At 45.4% G+C, this 16,475-nt stretch overlaps 1 protein-coding gene across 1 annotated transcript; it reads right to left on the bottom strand.

The window, feature by feature from the left end:
- LOC8075215 (N-alpha-acetyltransferase 40) lies at positions 10,053–12,479 on the bottom strand. The gene is made up of 8 exons (XM_002452852.2): positions 12,319–12,479; positions 11,733–11,835; positions 11,425–11,504; positions 10,991–11,320; positions 10,735–10,808; positions 10,609–10,651; positions 10,468–10,536; positions 10,053–10,230 (listed from the first exon to the last, which is right to left on the bottom strand). Exons 1-8 carry the CDS (start codon positions 12,385–12,387, stop codon positions 10,216–10,218), a joined length of 783 nt encoding a protein of 260 aa, XP_002452897.2. The 5' UTR covers positions 12,388–12,479; the 3' UTR covers positions 10,053–10,215.

The following is a 16,475-nucleotide window of genomic DNA, read 5'->3' as shown; positions in this document are numbered from 1 at the left end:
AAGACTGAACTCAAGACTTCCTTCTCCGGGGTTGGGCTGGCCGGCCGGCTGGGCTTTGGATCCATCCACCGATTCCATCCCATTCCCATACAAGACCATGCATGCAAACCGGCATGTTGGCACTTCCATGGCGCACACTGCACGCGTGCATGGCAGATCATGCAGTTCGTCGTCAAGCCAGGCCAACCACCAGTTCAAGGTCCAAACTTGAGTGCACCAACCCGTGCACTACGCATGCATGCAGGATTCAGGTGCTTCGTTCCAACCCTAAGATTCTGAAAACTCGGCCCTAGACTATTAAAAAACTGTGTCGCACACGATCACGATGCGCTTAACACATGAGTTTAAACGAGTTCGTCGCTTGACCATCTTTCTTGGGAGTCTGTTTCCTATGCCAGAGGCACTTGCTTCTCGCTTTGCTCCCCATGGGGAGGCGTGCCGGATTGACGACGCCTCCCAGTGGTAATCCAGCAGTTGTGTAGAATCAGCCTCTTTTATGCTAGTCAGTGACACTGAAACATCGGAGGTGAAGACCGATGTGATGTGCATTGACTTTGAACGGGCGGAATGCATAAATAAATACACGTACGGCATAATTTCAAAATAAAAAGGAGTAATCATATGCATGCATTGATATGAATATGATACGTGCGGAAGGTAAATTCATGGAGTGTATTCAAGTGTTTGAATGTCCTTTTCAAGTTTTCATTTCCGGAGGTGTTCATGAATTGATAGATGGAAGCTGGAATGGATCAAAGTTCCCACCCTTTAAATGTTCTGCTGGTCTCAGGTGGGAGAAAGCTCATTTTTACCAGAAAAGAGGGACGTCCTATAAAAGCGTAATACTCTAGTGAAGTGTTTATTAATACTCCGATCCTAGGCCCCTCTCATTGCCTTTTTTAAGAGTTTTTAAATAGATTCCGAATTTATTAACCGTGCTCGTTGGCAAGTGTCACACATGAATTCAACAGATGTAGTACTACTGGTGGTACTAGCAGCGATGTGTCGATCGATTGTGAAACAAGAAAACTAGCTAGTGTTGGTTCCCTTTTTTTATGCTAGCAGTTCATCAGTAGCCTACAGTCTTTTTCTTCAAGGCCCTTCATACACAATCTTCTTCGTTTACATGATGCCACGCTGCATGCATGAAGTAGGAGAGTATTAAAAACTTCTGAAGAGAGGGCAGCAGGGAAGGGGGAAAAAAACGGAGAGTCGTTGCTGGTGAGGAAGATACTCTACATTGAATAGCTATTTCTGGTTTCCATTTACTCCCAATTCATAGCCCCTCTTAAATGTTCTCTTGCTCTCACATCCTGTGCCATATCGATTGAATTCATTTGGCCGAGTGCTTGGTGGATGGATGTATTTATCACGAATCATATCTCGCTCTGATGTGTGCAGTCTTCTTTTTTACATATGACGATGAATGAAAATCGTTCGTCAAGCTATTTTTAATTGAATTGATTTCGGACAATAATTATTCGTTCGCGCTTGTTTGTCTCTCGTCATCAACAATAACCGAGCTCGCGGCTATGCATGCAATATGCATGGGGCGTGATGACCGTGAAGGATTTGCTAGTAGTGACGCTAACGCGACACGCGAGCGTTGGTGCACATGCATGGGGATATATGACGCATGGAGGCTCAATAATTTTCTTGTCCATGTATGTCACGGCCAATGCAAAGAGCCAAGGACGTCTACGACTGATTGCATTATGATTCGCTTCGTTGTTCCAATTCATTTCCAGGGCTCCTCTCCTCCCTACCCTCAGTTCCCCCGCGCCACCGCAGCGGACATACAGCATCAGTACCGCAGGAAAGGAACCCAACACAGCAAGGCATAAATAAATGACGAAACCCATCCATTGGCCTCACGTCGTCCTCTCCATTGGTGGTGGTACGCGCCAGCGCCACACCAACAAGGCGGAGAATACGGACGGGGTTGCCTCCGCGTCGCCGTCGTCACCCGGCCTCGCAACTCGCAAGGCCGCGCGCGCGTACGGCCGCCTCCGGTCCGCCTCGCCGTCACCGCGCGCACCTGAGGGAGGAGAGGACGGGAGCAGGACAGCCGCCGAGTGGGTGCCGTAGCGGTAGAAAAACTCTCTCGCCGGATCGTGGGGCGCGCGCGGGATCCGACTCGACTCGACTCGATCCATCGTACTTGGCCCCGCGCGCCGGTTCCTCCGCGGCCGTGCAACACACAGGCGCTGTCTCTCTCCCTCCCGCTCGGCTTGGGTTGGGTGAGGGATACGGGGATCGGACGGCTCCCGTCCGTCCTCCGCTACGCGTGTGCGGGTCGAGATGCGGCTGCTGCGGGACTGCGGAGTGTTGACCCCGTCACAGGATGGGCCCGCGCCTGATAATGGTCGACGCATGACGCCGTGGCCCACTGGCAGCCGCAGCGGGGGACGCGCAAGCGCCGCTGTTGGTGGGGCTGCAAGACAATATGCGGTCGGGTGGGACGGGCTTGGGTTGCATATGCGAACAGGCCCGGAGCCTTGGACCATCGTGGGCCGGAGGAATTTTAGCGCTACTATATAGCTTGGGCTTCCTTCTTTATAGAGCATCTCCAACAGTTTGGTATTTTTAGTTTGCCAAATCACATCATTTGGCAACTCACAAAATAATAATATGAGGAAAAAAAGCATCCATCTCCAACAGTTTGGCATAATTTACTCCCCAAAATCTAACAAACTTGCATTAGGAGCCCTGAAAAAGAAACAAAATTGCATTCACGTCCTTCTTCATCGGCCTCCGGATGTCTCCGGCATGGATCCAGCTACAACCAACGCTCCGGACGGCCGGCCGGCCGGCGGCAGGGCAGCAACTGCATGACGAAGGAGATTCTCTCCAAGCGGTTATGCATGTACGTACCAACAGCAGGCTGATGGCCCTGGCCGTGCAACACCACACCGCCGATGCGCTACGCTGCCCTGCATGGCGCGGCCCTACGCTGTGCTGCATGGCGCACGCCGGCGGGCCGATCCAATCTGTCGCACAAAAGGGTGCCCCCGACCACGATAGCATGACAGCCCGTGCAGGTGCCAAGCACGACGCTCGGCCGTGGAGATACCGCGCTACTACTGCACGACGAAGAAGGAAGCCGCGGGTGACGAAGGGGCGATGCGCGCGCGTATATTTACGCGCAGAAGGGCTACTTTTAGCAAGTTGGGAAATTTTGGCAAGTAGTATGGCAAACTGTTGGAGAGGGTTTTTTTCACATTTTGCTAAAAATTAAGGATGGCAAGTTAGGACTTGGGAGTTGGGACTTGTTAAAATTTAGGTGTCGAAATTTTTAGTTTCATTTCAGGCTTTGATTATTACATATACTAGGAGAATTTTCTCGTGCGTTGCCGCAGGTACGAAGGAGAAATATAAATATATAACTTTTTTATTAGCATAATCGTGGAGATTGTATCTATAGTGGATGATGTGTTTCGCTGATGTGGATATCATAATTCTTGTGCTAGTGAATTTTAATGCAAATGATAGTAGATTGCTGAGATAGATACCTGGTATATCAAGAAAAATTGATAATGGCAAATGATAATGGACTGTTGAGGTGGACGCTTTGCATTGTAAGAGAAATGGATAGAAGGATTGATAGTTTGCATGTCAAGAGAAATCATCTAGTAGGGTTTATCTTTATAAGAGTATATGATTTTTACTAAAATTGCAGATTTCATCCATTGCAATTTTTTCTAGATGCAATCTGCAACTTTTGGCATCGAGAATAAAAAATCCGTTAGATAAAGCTATAAATCCGACAAAATCTATTTTTATTGGCACAAATATATTTAACAATTTACAATTATTTCTATAGCTAGACAATGACAAAAAATTAATATACTATGACACAAAGATAAATAACAAATTATAAAAGTGACAATTTACTTGTACTTGTTGGTGATATAAGAGTATTGCCTGAAATTACTTAAAATTCAAACATATGAAATACAGCAGAAGTGACCAACTAAAGGAATCTCCACTTTAATTATTAAGACCTCAAAATTACCACAATAATTAGGAGAAATACCCATACACATGTGTTTTTAAAATTACCCGTTACTACCATTATGCAAAAAATGGTCCCAAAATACCTTTGTACCTATTCCACTATTACCCTCTCAGCACAATTATTAAGAAAAACATGATTACTAAAGCCAATAAAAAAATAAAGGGAGATGGCTATTTACCTAGCCAAGGCTTGGTTCCCCCTCACAAGATGAAAGAGCTGATTCAATGTGAGGTCAAAATAATGTATTGGCAGTTTGGCACTTGGGGATACCAAGTATACGACATAGTGGTGTCAAGTTCGGCATCAGATTGCTTATACTAGCCGCCCGTGGAAATTGCGACGCCAGCGGCTGAGTCGCCCGTGGTGGCAGCGGCGGCGCTCTTTGCTGCATCGCTCGTGACGGGTTGGAGCCTTGGAGGCTTGGTGCGGGCTCGTGGCGCGGTGTAGCCCAGCAGGCTGGCGGCGTGACCCGGCCGCGACGTTTGCAAGTATATCCACAAGATCATCGCTAGGACCGAAAAGATGAATCAGACAAGAGACAAACGTCTCTTCTACCGCTTCTCACTCGATGATCTGCTCCGGTGCTCACGACGGCGAGGCCTCTCCCACGAGTGCCGTGCGTGCGTACGTGTGGCTGAACTCGTCGCCTATCAGAGGAAAGCAAGCCACGGCTAGCTTTATTTCTCTTGGATGCACTCACAACAAACCGTGCAAGGGGCCATGAGATCGAGCGACGACGTGTTGTGTTTCCTCGATCTCCCGTGGCCCGCCGTCGGGTTCCTCACTCGGCTGGCACTCGCATGATTCCGGCATGAAGCAAAGCTAATAACGTGCGCGCGTTACAGGTTCTTCTGTTGTCGTCGCGGCGCCGCCGTCCACCATCACCCAGTGCGTGATCAGGCTCTCTCTCTCTTCATGCTCGGCACTGCCAATTCTGCTACACATCATTTCGCATCTCCCCCAGATGATCCCAAGCTCTCCTGACCTATAAATAAATACGTGTGCGTTGTCATCACTCATCAGGATTATATCGATCAGCAGGCAGTAGTATGAGTGTATGACAGTGAGGTATCTGATCGAGAGATCATGCCGAGGCAGGGCGCCGACACGAAGCCCCTGAGTAGTACAGTCCTCCGGTGCGCGTTCGTCGGCGGCGATGAGTGTGGCGGCTTCACGGGCGAGCAGCTCAGGTACCCCTGCAAGCTGAGGCGGCACATCTGCGCCAGGTGCGGGATGCACCGCGGCGAGCACGGCTGCAGCAGGCCCAACGCGGGCATCTGGGACGAGCACCTGCCGCCGCGCAAGCGGTCCGTGTTCAGAAGGCTGGGAGAGTTCCAGCCGCTGGACCTCGGCGGCGGCGAGGACGAAGACAAGACAGAGGGGCAGACTTGGACTCCCGGCGACGCGATGGCAAAGGGGAAGCGTGCGGCCAGGAGAAGACGCGCGTCGTGGTGTGAGCTCTGAAGTTTGAATAAGAGCATCTCCAACAGTTATGCAATTGGAATTTGTTTGTTGGAGTTTGCCAAGTCCCTAAACATTTTGTCAAAGGAAAAATAAATTCATCTCCAAGTGTTTGGTATTTTTGACTTGACATTTCCCAAAATAGTAGACCCAACTATTTTAGTTCGGGTATCTTTCATCTTCGCGGGAAATTTTCTCGCGCGTCGCGCATGCGCTTTCTTTTTCGCGCGTAATTCCTTCGCCCGTCGCACGCAATTCCTTCGTTGCGATCGATCTCCGTGATCAACTTGACGCGGCAGCAGCGCGTGGACTTCGACGTCTTCCTCACAGCGGTGAACCCCAACAAGATGACGACGCTGTGGTACAGGAGCGGCGATGGATCTCCTAGCCTCGCGTCGCTGCAAGAAAAGGAGGCGGTGATGGATCTCCTTCGTCTCCATGCGAAGAAAGAAGGCGGCGCGCGAAGAAAGGAGGCGGCGCGCGGGAAGAAAAGAGTCGCGTGCGGGGAAGGACTCGTCTCGCGGGAAACTACCGCGACGTGGGGAGTACGGGTACGACATTGAGTCCAAGATTCTCGGGATATCAAAATTGCCAAGCCATTGTGTCTATGCAAAAATGTCAAGTTTGGTCCATCAAATGCCAAGTTTACCAAAATGCATAAGTCAAATGCAAAACTGTTGGAAAAGCAATTTTTAAGGTTTTTAACATATTTCAAAAATGCAAAGTCTAATTGCATAATTGTTGGAGATGCTCTAAGCGTGATATGCGGGGAAGCCACGGCGTGCCATTGTGTTTGTGCACTTATGTGTTGTGCACTGTTTTAGTTGCGTGGGTAGCGTTTTCTTGTCTTGTGGTTTTAATTTTGATCCGATTTCACCTAGAAAACTGGTCGACACTTTTGGTTTTTTTTTCTAATAATCAAATTTTTGTTGCTAGTTGTGTCAATCATCAGCGTGGAAATTTGTTTAGTACTATATGTCTAAAAAGAGAAAAATATTTCGATGTGTTACTCTTTCCTTAATACTTTGACTCCGACACGTGAAGTTTTCTGATCTTTGGATAAAAAATCTAACGTCGAGGACCATGCATGTCGTTTCATGAATCTCATGTCCGCTCTTTTTCTCTCAATCTTCCATGGCTCCCCACCATGCAAAGCTCTTCATTCAATTCCTGAGTTGTGACACCTTTGTATAATGATATAAAGTTATTTATTACCTTAAATAGTATGGACTTAGAGTCTAAATAAAAATTAGAGTCTTATTTTTTTTACTTCTTTCTTCAATAAATATACTGCCACATTAATAAAATACCATAAATAATATATAATTAATTATTTTCAACTCTATCATACAGTGAGTGCAGCCTTTTCTCATCTCCGACGGGCGATGGCTCCTTGCCGCCACGGCGCCATCTGCGGCTGACCTGCGAACGTAGCTATCTTGTCATGAAGCGGACCCATCCCCTTCCCCCACTGTAATGCACTCCACATTGTAACATTCAAACTAAACAAATAGAGGAATTTATGAGGAGAGAGAAAAAAAAAGGCATACTCACATACTATATCTTCTACGTACCTTCATCTCGCAAAAAGTGCTATTACAGTTTCATCCGAAGTTAAATAATTTTATTTAGATTCATCATGAAGCATACTTTTAAATTATACCTATTTTGTATCATTAATGTTATACTTATTTACACAAACTTAATATAGCTAGACCTTGGAAGGCTAGGATGAAACTAAAATGACACCTTTTGTGGCATGAAAAAGGACCCTACACTAAAGTTATGACTGGACCACATAAAAGTAAATTATATTACTTTTGATAAGGAAAAGAAACATATATGCTCACAGCTCACACCATACATGCAATTTTGGTTGTATGGAGATTAATTGCAACTTTAATTAGATGGCAAACATTGAGTGTATTGTTTACCCTATAACTTTGTATTATTTTGATTATGGATATTTGCTAAGCATTCCAGCTGGAACGTTAATTATTCATTACCAAAAATGTACAAAAATGCTTACTTCCACATGGATTTTACTCTCGGCATGCACACAGAAAAAAAAGCAAAAAATGCAGATAAAAATAGAAAAAAAAATCAAAGCTCACTTGCTGCCACTACCAGAGATAACAAAGTTCGCCTGACGTTAGGTTTCGAGGATTAGGGTTTGTAGTTTTCTGTGGGTTTAGGGGTGTCCACGGCTTCCTGGCTTAGAAGGGATCATCGAGAGGAGGATGTTGGACGAATGACGATGGTGGAAGACGGTAGTAGGGTAGGGATATGAGAATGCCGCCCGCTAGGATGGTGGGAGACGAAGGTTGAATGGTGCAAGTGGTAAGGACATCACCTGAAGAAGATTTGGCTTGGATATAGCGTTGGAGGTGGCATAAGGCGGCTTAAGCACCACATTAGCCGAGCAGGATGGGGTGTGAGCGCTGAGGAGGGATGCACATGCGTGCTATAGTGAGCCCAAAATAAATGTACATCTATTTGCAAAAAGAAAAAAAAAGTAAATGGGCCTTTTAAGACACAAGATAGAAATGTACATTTATTTTGGGCCTTTTAAGACACAAGACTACTACCTGTCTACTGAGAGAAGTATGGGCCTTTTTATCGAACTATTTGGACCGTGTGCGCTTAGCAAAAGGTGCGACACTGCCGCAGAGCCGGGGCTGCCTTCACAGCTTCGATCACGTATTCACATCGCCTCTCCTGCTATGTGAATCAACCAACATTCGATAGATTCCGATCGCCCACCGGGATCAGAATCAGCCGGCCCCGTAGCCGTAGCACCATGCCAGGAAGGCAGGAAGTTGTGGATGGAGCTGAGGAAATTTCCATGAAAGCATCGTCGCATCGAGCGTGCGTAGCACGGCCAAGACGGTGGCAATACGGCATGGTGGTCTTGTGTTCTCAAATCTCAACAGTTCTCGACGAAAGCCATGCCGAGCGAGCACTACAAACCTCTTTGCCCTTTATCTAAAAAAAGAACCGTCCTTTTTGCCGTCATCAACTACCCTGGATCTCTGTTTTGGTCAGGTCGCGCTCGACACGGCCGGTGTTGTACCGATGCTATAGAGGTCGGCGGTCGCTTTCCTGGGGGCGTTCCGCGAAGCCACTCACAACGTATGTCACTTGAGGACAACTAGCCCGATCGCTTTCACCAACAAATGAGTTGCCCAATTAAACGCATCGCATGTTCCACGGTTCCACCGCGCTCTATATAATCAAGATCACCCATCAGGCCCGATCAAAAAGAAGATCACCCATCAATCAGGTTGGCTCACAAAGTCACATCAAGTTACACAGGCTCCCTTTGCTTGTTCACCCTTCGCCGAGTCTGCCTCGTCCCAAATCGCGCTCACCTTCCGTGGCACATCCGATGGCTCGAGATGACGCTGGCAATGCCAACAAAGAGGCTGTGGACGCCGGCGGTCCGGAGCCAGAGCAAAATCGCGCCTTGGTCCGAGACGCCGGCGGCCGTTGGCAGCAGCTGCTGCGCGTATCCGCCGCGCTCCATCTGATGCTCGCGGGGGCAACGGCCATAATCGTAGAAGCCGCCGCGCCGGCGCCGGCGCGGGCGCCGTTGCCTCGCCTGTTTTTCGCGTTCCTGGCGTGGCTCGTCGGGTGCCTGTCATTGTTCGCGCTGTAGCCTGCAGCTGCAGATGATCCCCTGGTCCCCTGAGACCGAAGCGCCGGTCTTCTCCGGGGCCGTCCATTTGCCTCATTCCTCGATGTGTCATGGCACTGCTGCGTCTGCGTTTAGATTAGCCAGCGGCCCCCCATTTTGTTTGTTTTGGAAAAATAAAATAAGCGACGACTTCTAGTCCTACTAGTGTACGTACTAGAGTCCCTTTTGGATATTGGTGTGGACCAGGAAAAAAAAATGAAGTGCTCACTTGTTTTCTTCCCTTTTGGATCATGGAGATCATTTGACGTCAGTTATTGTATAATTACTTTTCTTTTTGAACAGTTCTGTCTTCTGTGTCGATGTTGAGAACTGTCTACTCTGCTATGAGTTTGATATTATTATACTCTAATTGAAAAAGCGAATGGCAGCCGCCTGACTTTTTAGTAAATGGAAACATCACAAGACTGTTCTGGTGGCCTGATTTCCAAACAACACCCAATCATTTGATTATTACAAGAGGCCCAGCATCACAAAAATACGTGCTACACTGCTACTTGGTCGGCATTATACTTAAGTTTATTTGCCAAATCTATCAATCATTCAGCAGTATTTTTCTCTCAAAATAAATTAGTAAATAATAGTTTCAGCTAAACGAACAGGTCTATGTGGACTCAAAGACTATCATCGATCATAATGACAGCAGGGTTGAACTGTCAAACCTCAAAAGTCAAAATCGCAACGCCACGTCACTCATGTGTCGAATATGTAATTTCACTAGTATCTAGTTGTGGGAACATTTTGTTCCTTTATCTTAGTTTTTTTTTTACTTTTTATTTTGAGAAAGCAACTCGAGCAAAGTTACTAAAAATCCAGCTGGGCAGTACCCATTAGCAGAAGGGTGTGTCCATTTGCATAAGAAGCTACTGGAAAACAGGATTGTGAATTTAGGCCAAGCACACCATGCTACTATAATAATAAATCACAGTAACAATTGTCTGCATGAAAGATGTTGCGGAATCTTGTGGCGTAACTGGACATAATGCTCAGTGGTTGTGTAAGTGGTCGCGTAAGTGGTTGGTGCATTCTAAACTCTCAAGTCTTAATAGGCGCCATCCTGCATATATTTAGAAAGAAGAGCATCAGCAGCGCACTTGTGCTAGAGATAACTGAAACTCCCACTTTATTTATTCATGAATTTCATATAATAGAGCATGTTGCAAATAGTAGTAGTATAAGCAATGCCAAAAATACCAGCAATTATAGTAGTGACATAATTTTCTATGAGATTTGCCAATCTTATGCAGTAGTAGCTACAAACTTATGCCACACAAATAAGTATACAGCCACAAACCTCTAGTTTGGACTTAGCTTCAGAATCAAATGTCTTGCACAAAATCTCATAGCTTTTTTCAAGTCCTATCTGTGAAAAATGAAGAGATCAATGTAAATCATGACAAGAGTATGCAAATTACTTATACCGGTCAAATGATACCTGAGGATCCACTCGGGATGGTGAGGTACTGGATATTACGTATCTACAAGAGAAAAATAATTAGCTCAAAGCAAAGCAGTAGTCATAAGATTAAGTAACCAGAAGGTAAGCATCTAGTTAGTGTACCTCAACTTAGTATAGAAATCCATAGCTAGTGTGTTAGCTTTCTGAACTGTTAGCATCACAGCTCCCATTTGGTTCTGCATGCATATACAATCACAATGCGTCATTCTGGATTATCATTTATGGTCGCATGTCAAGATAGTGACTGAACTAACACATGCCAGTGGAAAAGAAAATAGTGTAGTAACAGTGACGCCATGACATAATATTCAGGAGATTGTAATAATAAGTATACAGGATCATGAATGGATCATATTACCTTGCATGCTACCTGTTCAACCAACCGCATCATAAAATTTCCCAGCCCCTTGCCCTGGGCAGAAGGCTCCATTTGCAGCTCATACACATAAACAACAGGCAGCTCCTCTTCCACAACAAATCTATAGTGTACAAAACCAAGCAAGCAGCTTTCAGTACATGCTGCATGCATATGTTCCGCCTCTGCATCTTGCTTCATGGGATTTTCAGGAATAAACCCATTTGAATATTGCTTAGCCAAGATATATCGTGCTTCTGGGGCTACCATTTCCCGGCGCTTAATTTTCTCTTCTGAAGGCCACTCTGGTCCATATGGTTTCTCCATGTTAACCTATATTTGCTTACTAGCATTACAGTCAGAGTGGTGACATGCAACAGCTAAATGGCTATGTGGCATGCAAAGAACAGAGTAAAGTGAAAACAAATGGATGCAACCTTTAGAAGATTTTGGATGTACTTCCTCATTGGTAATGTAAGCTGATCCCCACGTCCGGACTCCAAGTAGACTGAAAGACCTAGATATCAGGAAAAATGAGCTTTGCTGTGATACATTCATCTCAGAACAAGCACACAGAAAATCAACAAGCAGTATGCTTAATTGCAGCTGAAAAGGACTAATTTGGCACCCAATTATGTTTTCCTGGATTTCTGAAGATAAATTCCGTAAACATGTGACATCAGTACATTACTACTAGTTCTACAGTAAACTTTTTTCAAAGAAGAAGTGGATAAGTGTATGCTACCATTTTTCTGATACTTATGAAATGCTGGAAACTGCTCTAGATGATCCTTCACAGCTACAGCTCTCTTTATACATTCCTCGACCGCCTTCTTTCTCCCCAATATCTATCCAATAGAATGAATCAGGGACCATGCCTCACCAACTATTCATTGCTGTGTCAGTACACTGTATGTACAAGAGAAAAGGAACCCTGAAAGTGACGAAAGATAATGTTGCCACACACAACACAAGCGTTGACTCTACCAGCTATTTCAGATTATTCACTATCCGATCTTATGCTGCAGTTACATTACATCCTGCGTGAGAATACATGAACTTTCAGCAACTCCCAGCTTGGCACCACCTCCGTAACCCTACGACGACCAGGCTATTTGAGACGCCCTTTGGAACAAATGAAGCTGCGAACCATCCAGATAGCAAGCGCAATCCTACAACAACGGCCAATGGGTTGAAGCATGCACTGGCCAGGAATTCGACTAGGCAGGGCGCCAGGGCAGGGTCGCAGGGAAAGGGAGCGGAATCGGAGTGCTGCCAACCCAGTCGAGATTCGAGAATAGGATGCAAGGGAAGAGATAAAAGAGACGGACCTCCTTCCTACTCGGCCTCTTCTCCACGCCGCTGCTGATCCGCGGTCTCTTGTTCTGCGCCGTTGCCATTGCCTTCGCTTCTCGCCACCTCGCGCTGTGACTCTCTCCGTCTTGGCCAGGCAGAGCCGCCGCAATGGGGAACGGGGCTCGGGACGGAAGGGACGGTCGCATTCGCATCGGAACTGCTGGGCTCTAAGGCCCAAAATAAATGCTTGTTGTCCTATTCATGGGCCTTTTTTGCAAGCTTCACAAGCTTTTCTTGGGCTAGAGCCTAGAACGTGATGTTTGACGGGGAGGAACAGCTTCAAGCTTTTGACAAGAAATGACTCAATTTTTTATGTTGTTTAGTTACGCTTTGTACCACCTCCAGACTCTACGAGATGACAATGGAGAAAATCTTCCAGAAGATCTATAACAACTTTTCCAATAGTTTGCATCAGTTTTTGATCCACCAACAGATCTGCCTCCTGCGGAGTTGGGAGATCACAAGATACCCTTACTGGAAGGTGCTCAACCTTTTTGTCTTAGAGCTTGTTTGGCACAGCTCAACTTCACTAGTAAAGCTATTTTTTTTAGAAAATAACTTCATGATTGACTTTCTAGATGAAGCTGAGCTGTTTTGAAAAAAGTTTTGGTAAAATAGCTTCACCAACTACTTCATTCATAGTTGAGAGAGAAATGAGAGAGAAAGCTGCAATAAGCTACTTTTTTCAGCTTCATCCCAGCTTATGTCTTCGTGAGAGGAGGGGAAAAACAGCTTCACCCATGAAGCTGTTTTGCAAATAAGTGTTTGGTAAAAAAACCAGCTCACAACAACTCATGAAATTGTTGTGAGCTGTACCAAACAGGCCCTTAGACCTCATAGGTACAATCCTGTCCAGAAGACAGAGATAGAGACTCAGATCAAAGAAATGTAGGGAAAAGGGTGGATCCAAGAAAATACCAGCCCATACTCCACCTGTCCTACTAGTCAGGAAGAAGACCAGGGACGGGAGGTTATGTGTTGATTATAGATGTTTGAATGCTATGATGATTAAGAATAAGTACCCACTGGCGATCATTGAGGAGTTACTAGAGAAACTGCAAGGATCTACATGGTTCACATATCTTGACTTGTGTTCTGGCTTTCATCAAATAAGAATGTGGCAGCTGGCGAGGAGTTCAAAACATCTTTTCAAACACATAGTGGCCACTATGAGTACATGGTAATGCCATAAGGAGTTACAAGAGGACCTGCAACTTTCCAAACAATTATGAACACAATACTATACCCACTGTTGAGAAAATGTGTAGTGGTTTTCATAGATGATATTCTCATCTACAGTAGGACTTGGAGTGAACATTTGGAGCATATCAAAGCTGCACTCACTCTTTTGCAGCAACATGGCTTTCATGTCAAGGTTACCAAATGTTCTTTTGCCAAAAGACAGTTGAGTTATCTAGGTCACATTGTCAGCGAACAAGGAGTTGCCACTGATCCCTCCAAAATCAAGAGGAATGGCCTCAACCAGAGAATGTAAAGGATCTTAGGAGTTTTGTTGGGATGGTAGGGTACTATTAAAGGTTTGCGCCGCAATTTGGGATGATCAGCAAACCATTGACAAATCTCCTCAAGAAGGGCACCATTTTTTTGTTAGACATCAGCCACAGAGGCTTCCTTTCAAGCTCTAAAGAAGGCACTTATATGTGCTCTAGTTCTGGCTATGCCAAATTTTACCTTACCATTCATAATCGAAATACAGAATTATCTGTGTTAGCCCCAATATACCTATGAACCTCCATTAGTTTTGTTTAAAAGCGTATTCAGACACCAAGCAGAGAAAACAACACTGAAAGATGATTGGCCACCCAATCGAGAAGAGAGAGAGAAGAGCAGGGACCTCCTTCCTACTTGGCTTCTTCTCTGCTCTACTGCTGAGCCTAGGCCTCTTGTTCTCCGCCGTTGCCATGAGCGCCTCCCTGTTGTCTTCAAGATAGGAAGGCAGGCGACAGAGGTGTGTTTGATTTGAAGGTTGTTGTAGGCTGCAACTTGTAGCGGGACGGGATGGGTTCAGACAGTGACGAAGGTGGGTTCATCCAATGATCCAAGCCGAATACGCTCACCAGATAGGAAACCGAACGGGTTACTGTCTAATGTGAACACCGAGCTCTATAAACATCCATGGTCGAGTTGAGTGTTGCCGGCACAAAGCGTCCGTTTGCTCTGGCCAGAATTGAGTTAGTGTTGGTGGCTTGGTGCTGCCGCAATCTGTCCTCACGGCTGCGACGACTGCGATGGCTTGGAAGGATGCTAGCAGTGTCACCAAGGACATCCCCGCGACACAGCAGGAGCAAGAGCAAGAGCAAGAGCCGGCGCTCGCCCCCGAAACCAGCGCTGGCCGTGGGCAGCCGCTGCGCATCCCCGCGCTCCAGCTGATGCTTTTCAGGCCAGTGCCACTGCCTCGGTTGTTTCTGGCGTGGCTCGTCAGTTGCCTGTCGCTGTTCATGCCACGGGCCTGACCTCACATAGCGCCAGCATCAGACAATCCACAGCATGTCCATACTACTACCAGCACTCCAGCAATTGCCCTACTCAGCCGAATTTGCCAGTTATTTAACACCTTGTTCACTTGAATTTATAAGCCGAATCTGCCAGCCATACAAGGCTCACTTGTATCCGTGTAACTGTTAGTTTTGCTGTCAGTTGTAATGAGTTCCATCTCTTTTGGTTCGAGATGGACAGTATAGGGAGCTGTTTCACTAGTTTTCCCTCTCGTGTCACTATGTGAGTCATCGTCCACGTGTACTGTTATATAACTCATGTCACTATGTGAGTCATCGCCCACGTGTACTGTTATACAAGTATAAACATTTGTCAGAAATCACGGACTCACTAGATATTTTTTTGATGTAAACTGGAGGAGGGAGCCCCCTACAGTGCTTATTTAAAACAAGAAGGGCAGTCCTGGTACAAAGTTTCAAGATAGAAAGAATGAAACAAAGGACTCACTAGATTTCATGTTCTACAGTTGACAAATTGCAAATTGCTCACAGAAGGAAATAACAAAATACAAGTATCTACTATGGAATGATTGAAGTACTAAACAAGAATCAGTGGATTGTCGAACCTGACAAACAAATATCTCAGACAGGAAGTCGACAGGGGATTCCATGTACCCAGAGTGAACAGTTGACGTTTCATACCCAAATAGAAAAATTGCTCCTAGTTAGCACTAGAGAGCATATGTAGAGAGTATTGATGCAAACCACGAACCCAAAAAAAAAGGACAAACGACTGCAATTCTATTTTGAGATTCCATCAATTAAATTAAGCTAAGTGAATCTGCCAGTCATTCAACAATATTTTTCTCTCACAATAAATCAGTACTTTCCGCAATGGCTTATCGGCCAAACGAACAAGGTGTAAAGGCTGCTCCAGTAAAAGTTTCATGAAGGTTTCATCCCCATTAAATAAGATGACAAATCCTTAAATAAAATGGAACTGTGTATTGGAGGGAGGTGTTTCATTCATAAATTCAAAATTCTCTTAATTACGCAGGACCCTCATAAACGACAAATGCACGCTCGACTGGGAATGGCCTAATAATCTTGACTCTGCAGCGGGGCAGCATCCTCAAGAGTTCAACTGTTCAAGGCACAAGGCCTCAAGCAGCCATTTTATCCAGAATCAACATACCCACTAATATTCTCTTGTCCTCTTGCAGTGTTTGCATCAGCATTGAAACTTCTCTTCGTTCTACCAGCTAATACATTGCTTTCCCTCTTTTGATTCTTTTTCTTATACAAAAACATTGTACAAATCAACCAAGTTTTACATCAATCTAATACAACAGTTACATATGCAGTCTCTTGCTCCCTTCATGAAAAATTAGATTGAGCGTCAAAGAGAATTGGTAACTGAGTATCAAAGTATCTGCATTCACACTACAAGCATTGTGACATCTCCATTCATATGAGAATGCCAACTGTCCAAGGGGAGAAATTTTGTATGACTAGAAAAAAGAGAGAATATTTGGGTATTAGTGATATGGCCATGTCTAGCACAAGGGAAAAAGTACAAAGGTTTTTGAAGAAAAAGATAGGTTTACATGTAATTTTATTGTGGGCCAATTTCATTTATTTTAGAAATATAATATAGGGCTTCCAGCCTTCAGGCA

The sequence above is a fragment of the Sorghum bicolor genome, chromosome 4 (assembly GCF_000003195.3).
Source record: "Sorghum bicolor cultivar BTx623 chromosome 4, Sorghum_bicolor_NCBIv3, whole genome shotgun sequence".
Lineage (NCBI taxonomy): Eukaryota > Viridiplantae > Streptophyta > Magnoliopsida > Poales > Poaceae > Sorghum > Sorghum bicolor.
The sequence above is the reverse complement of the archived record's forward strand: the minus strand, read 5'-3'. Positions and strand labels throughout refer to the sequence as shown.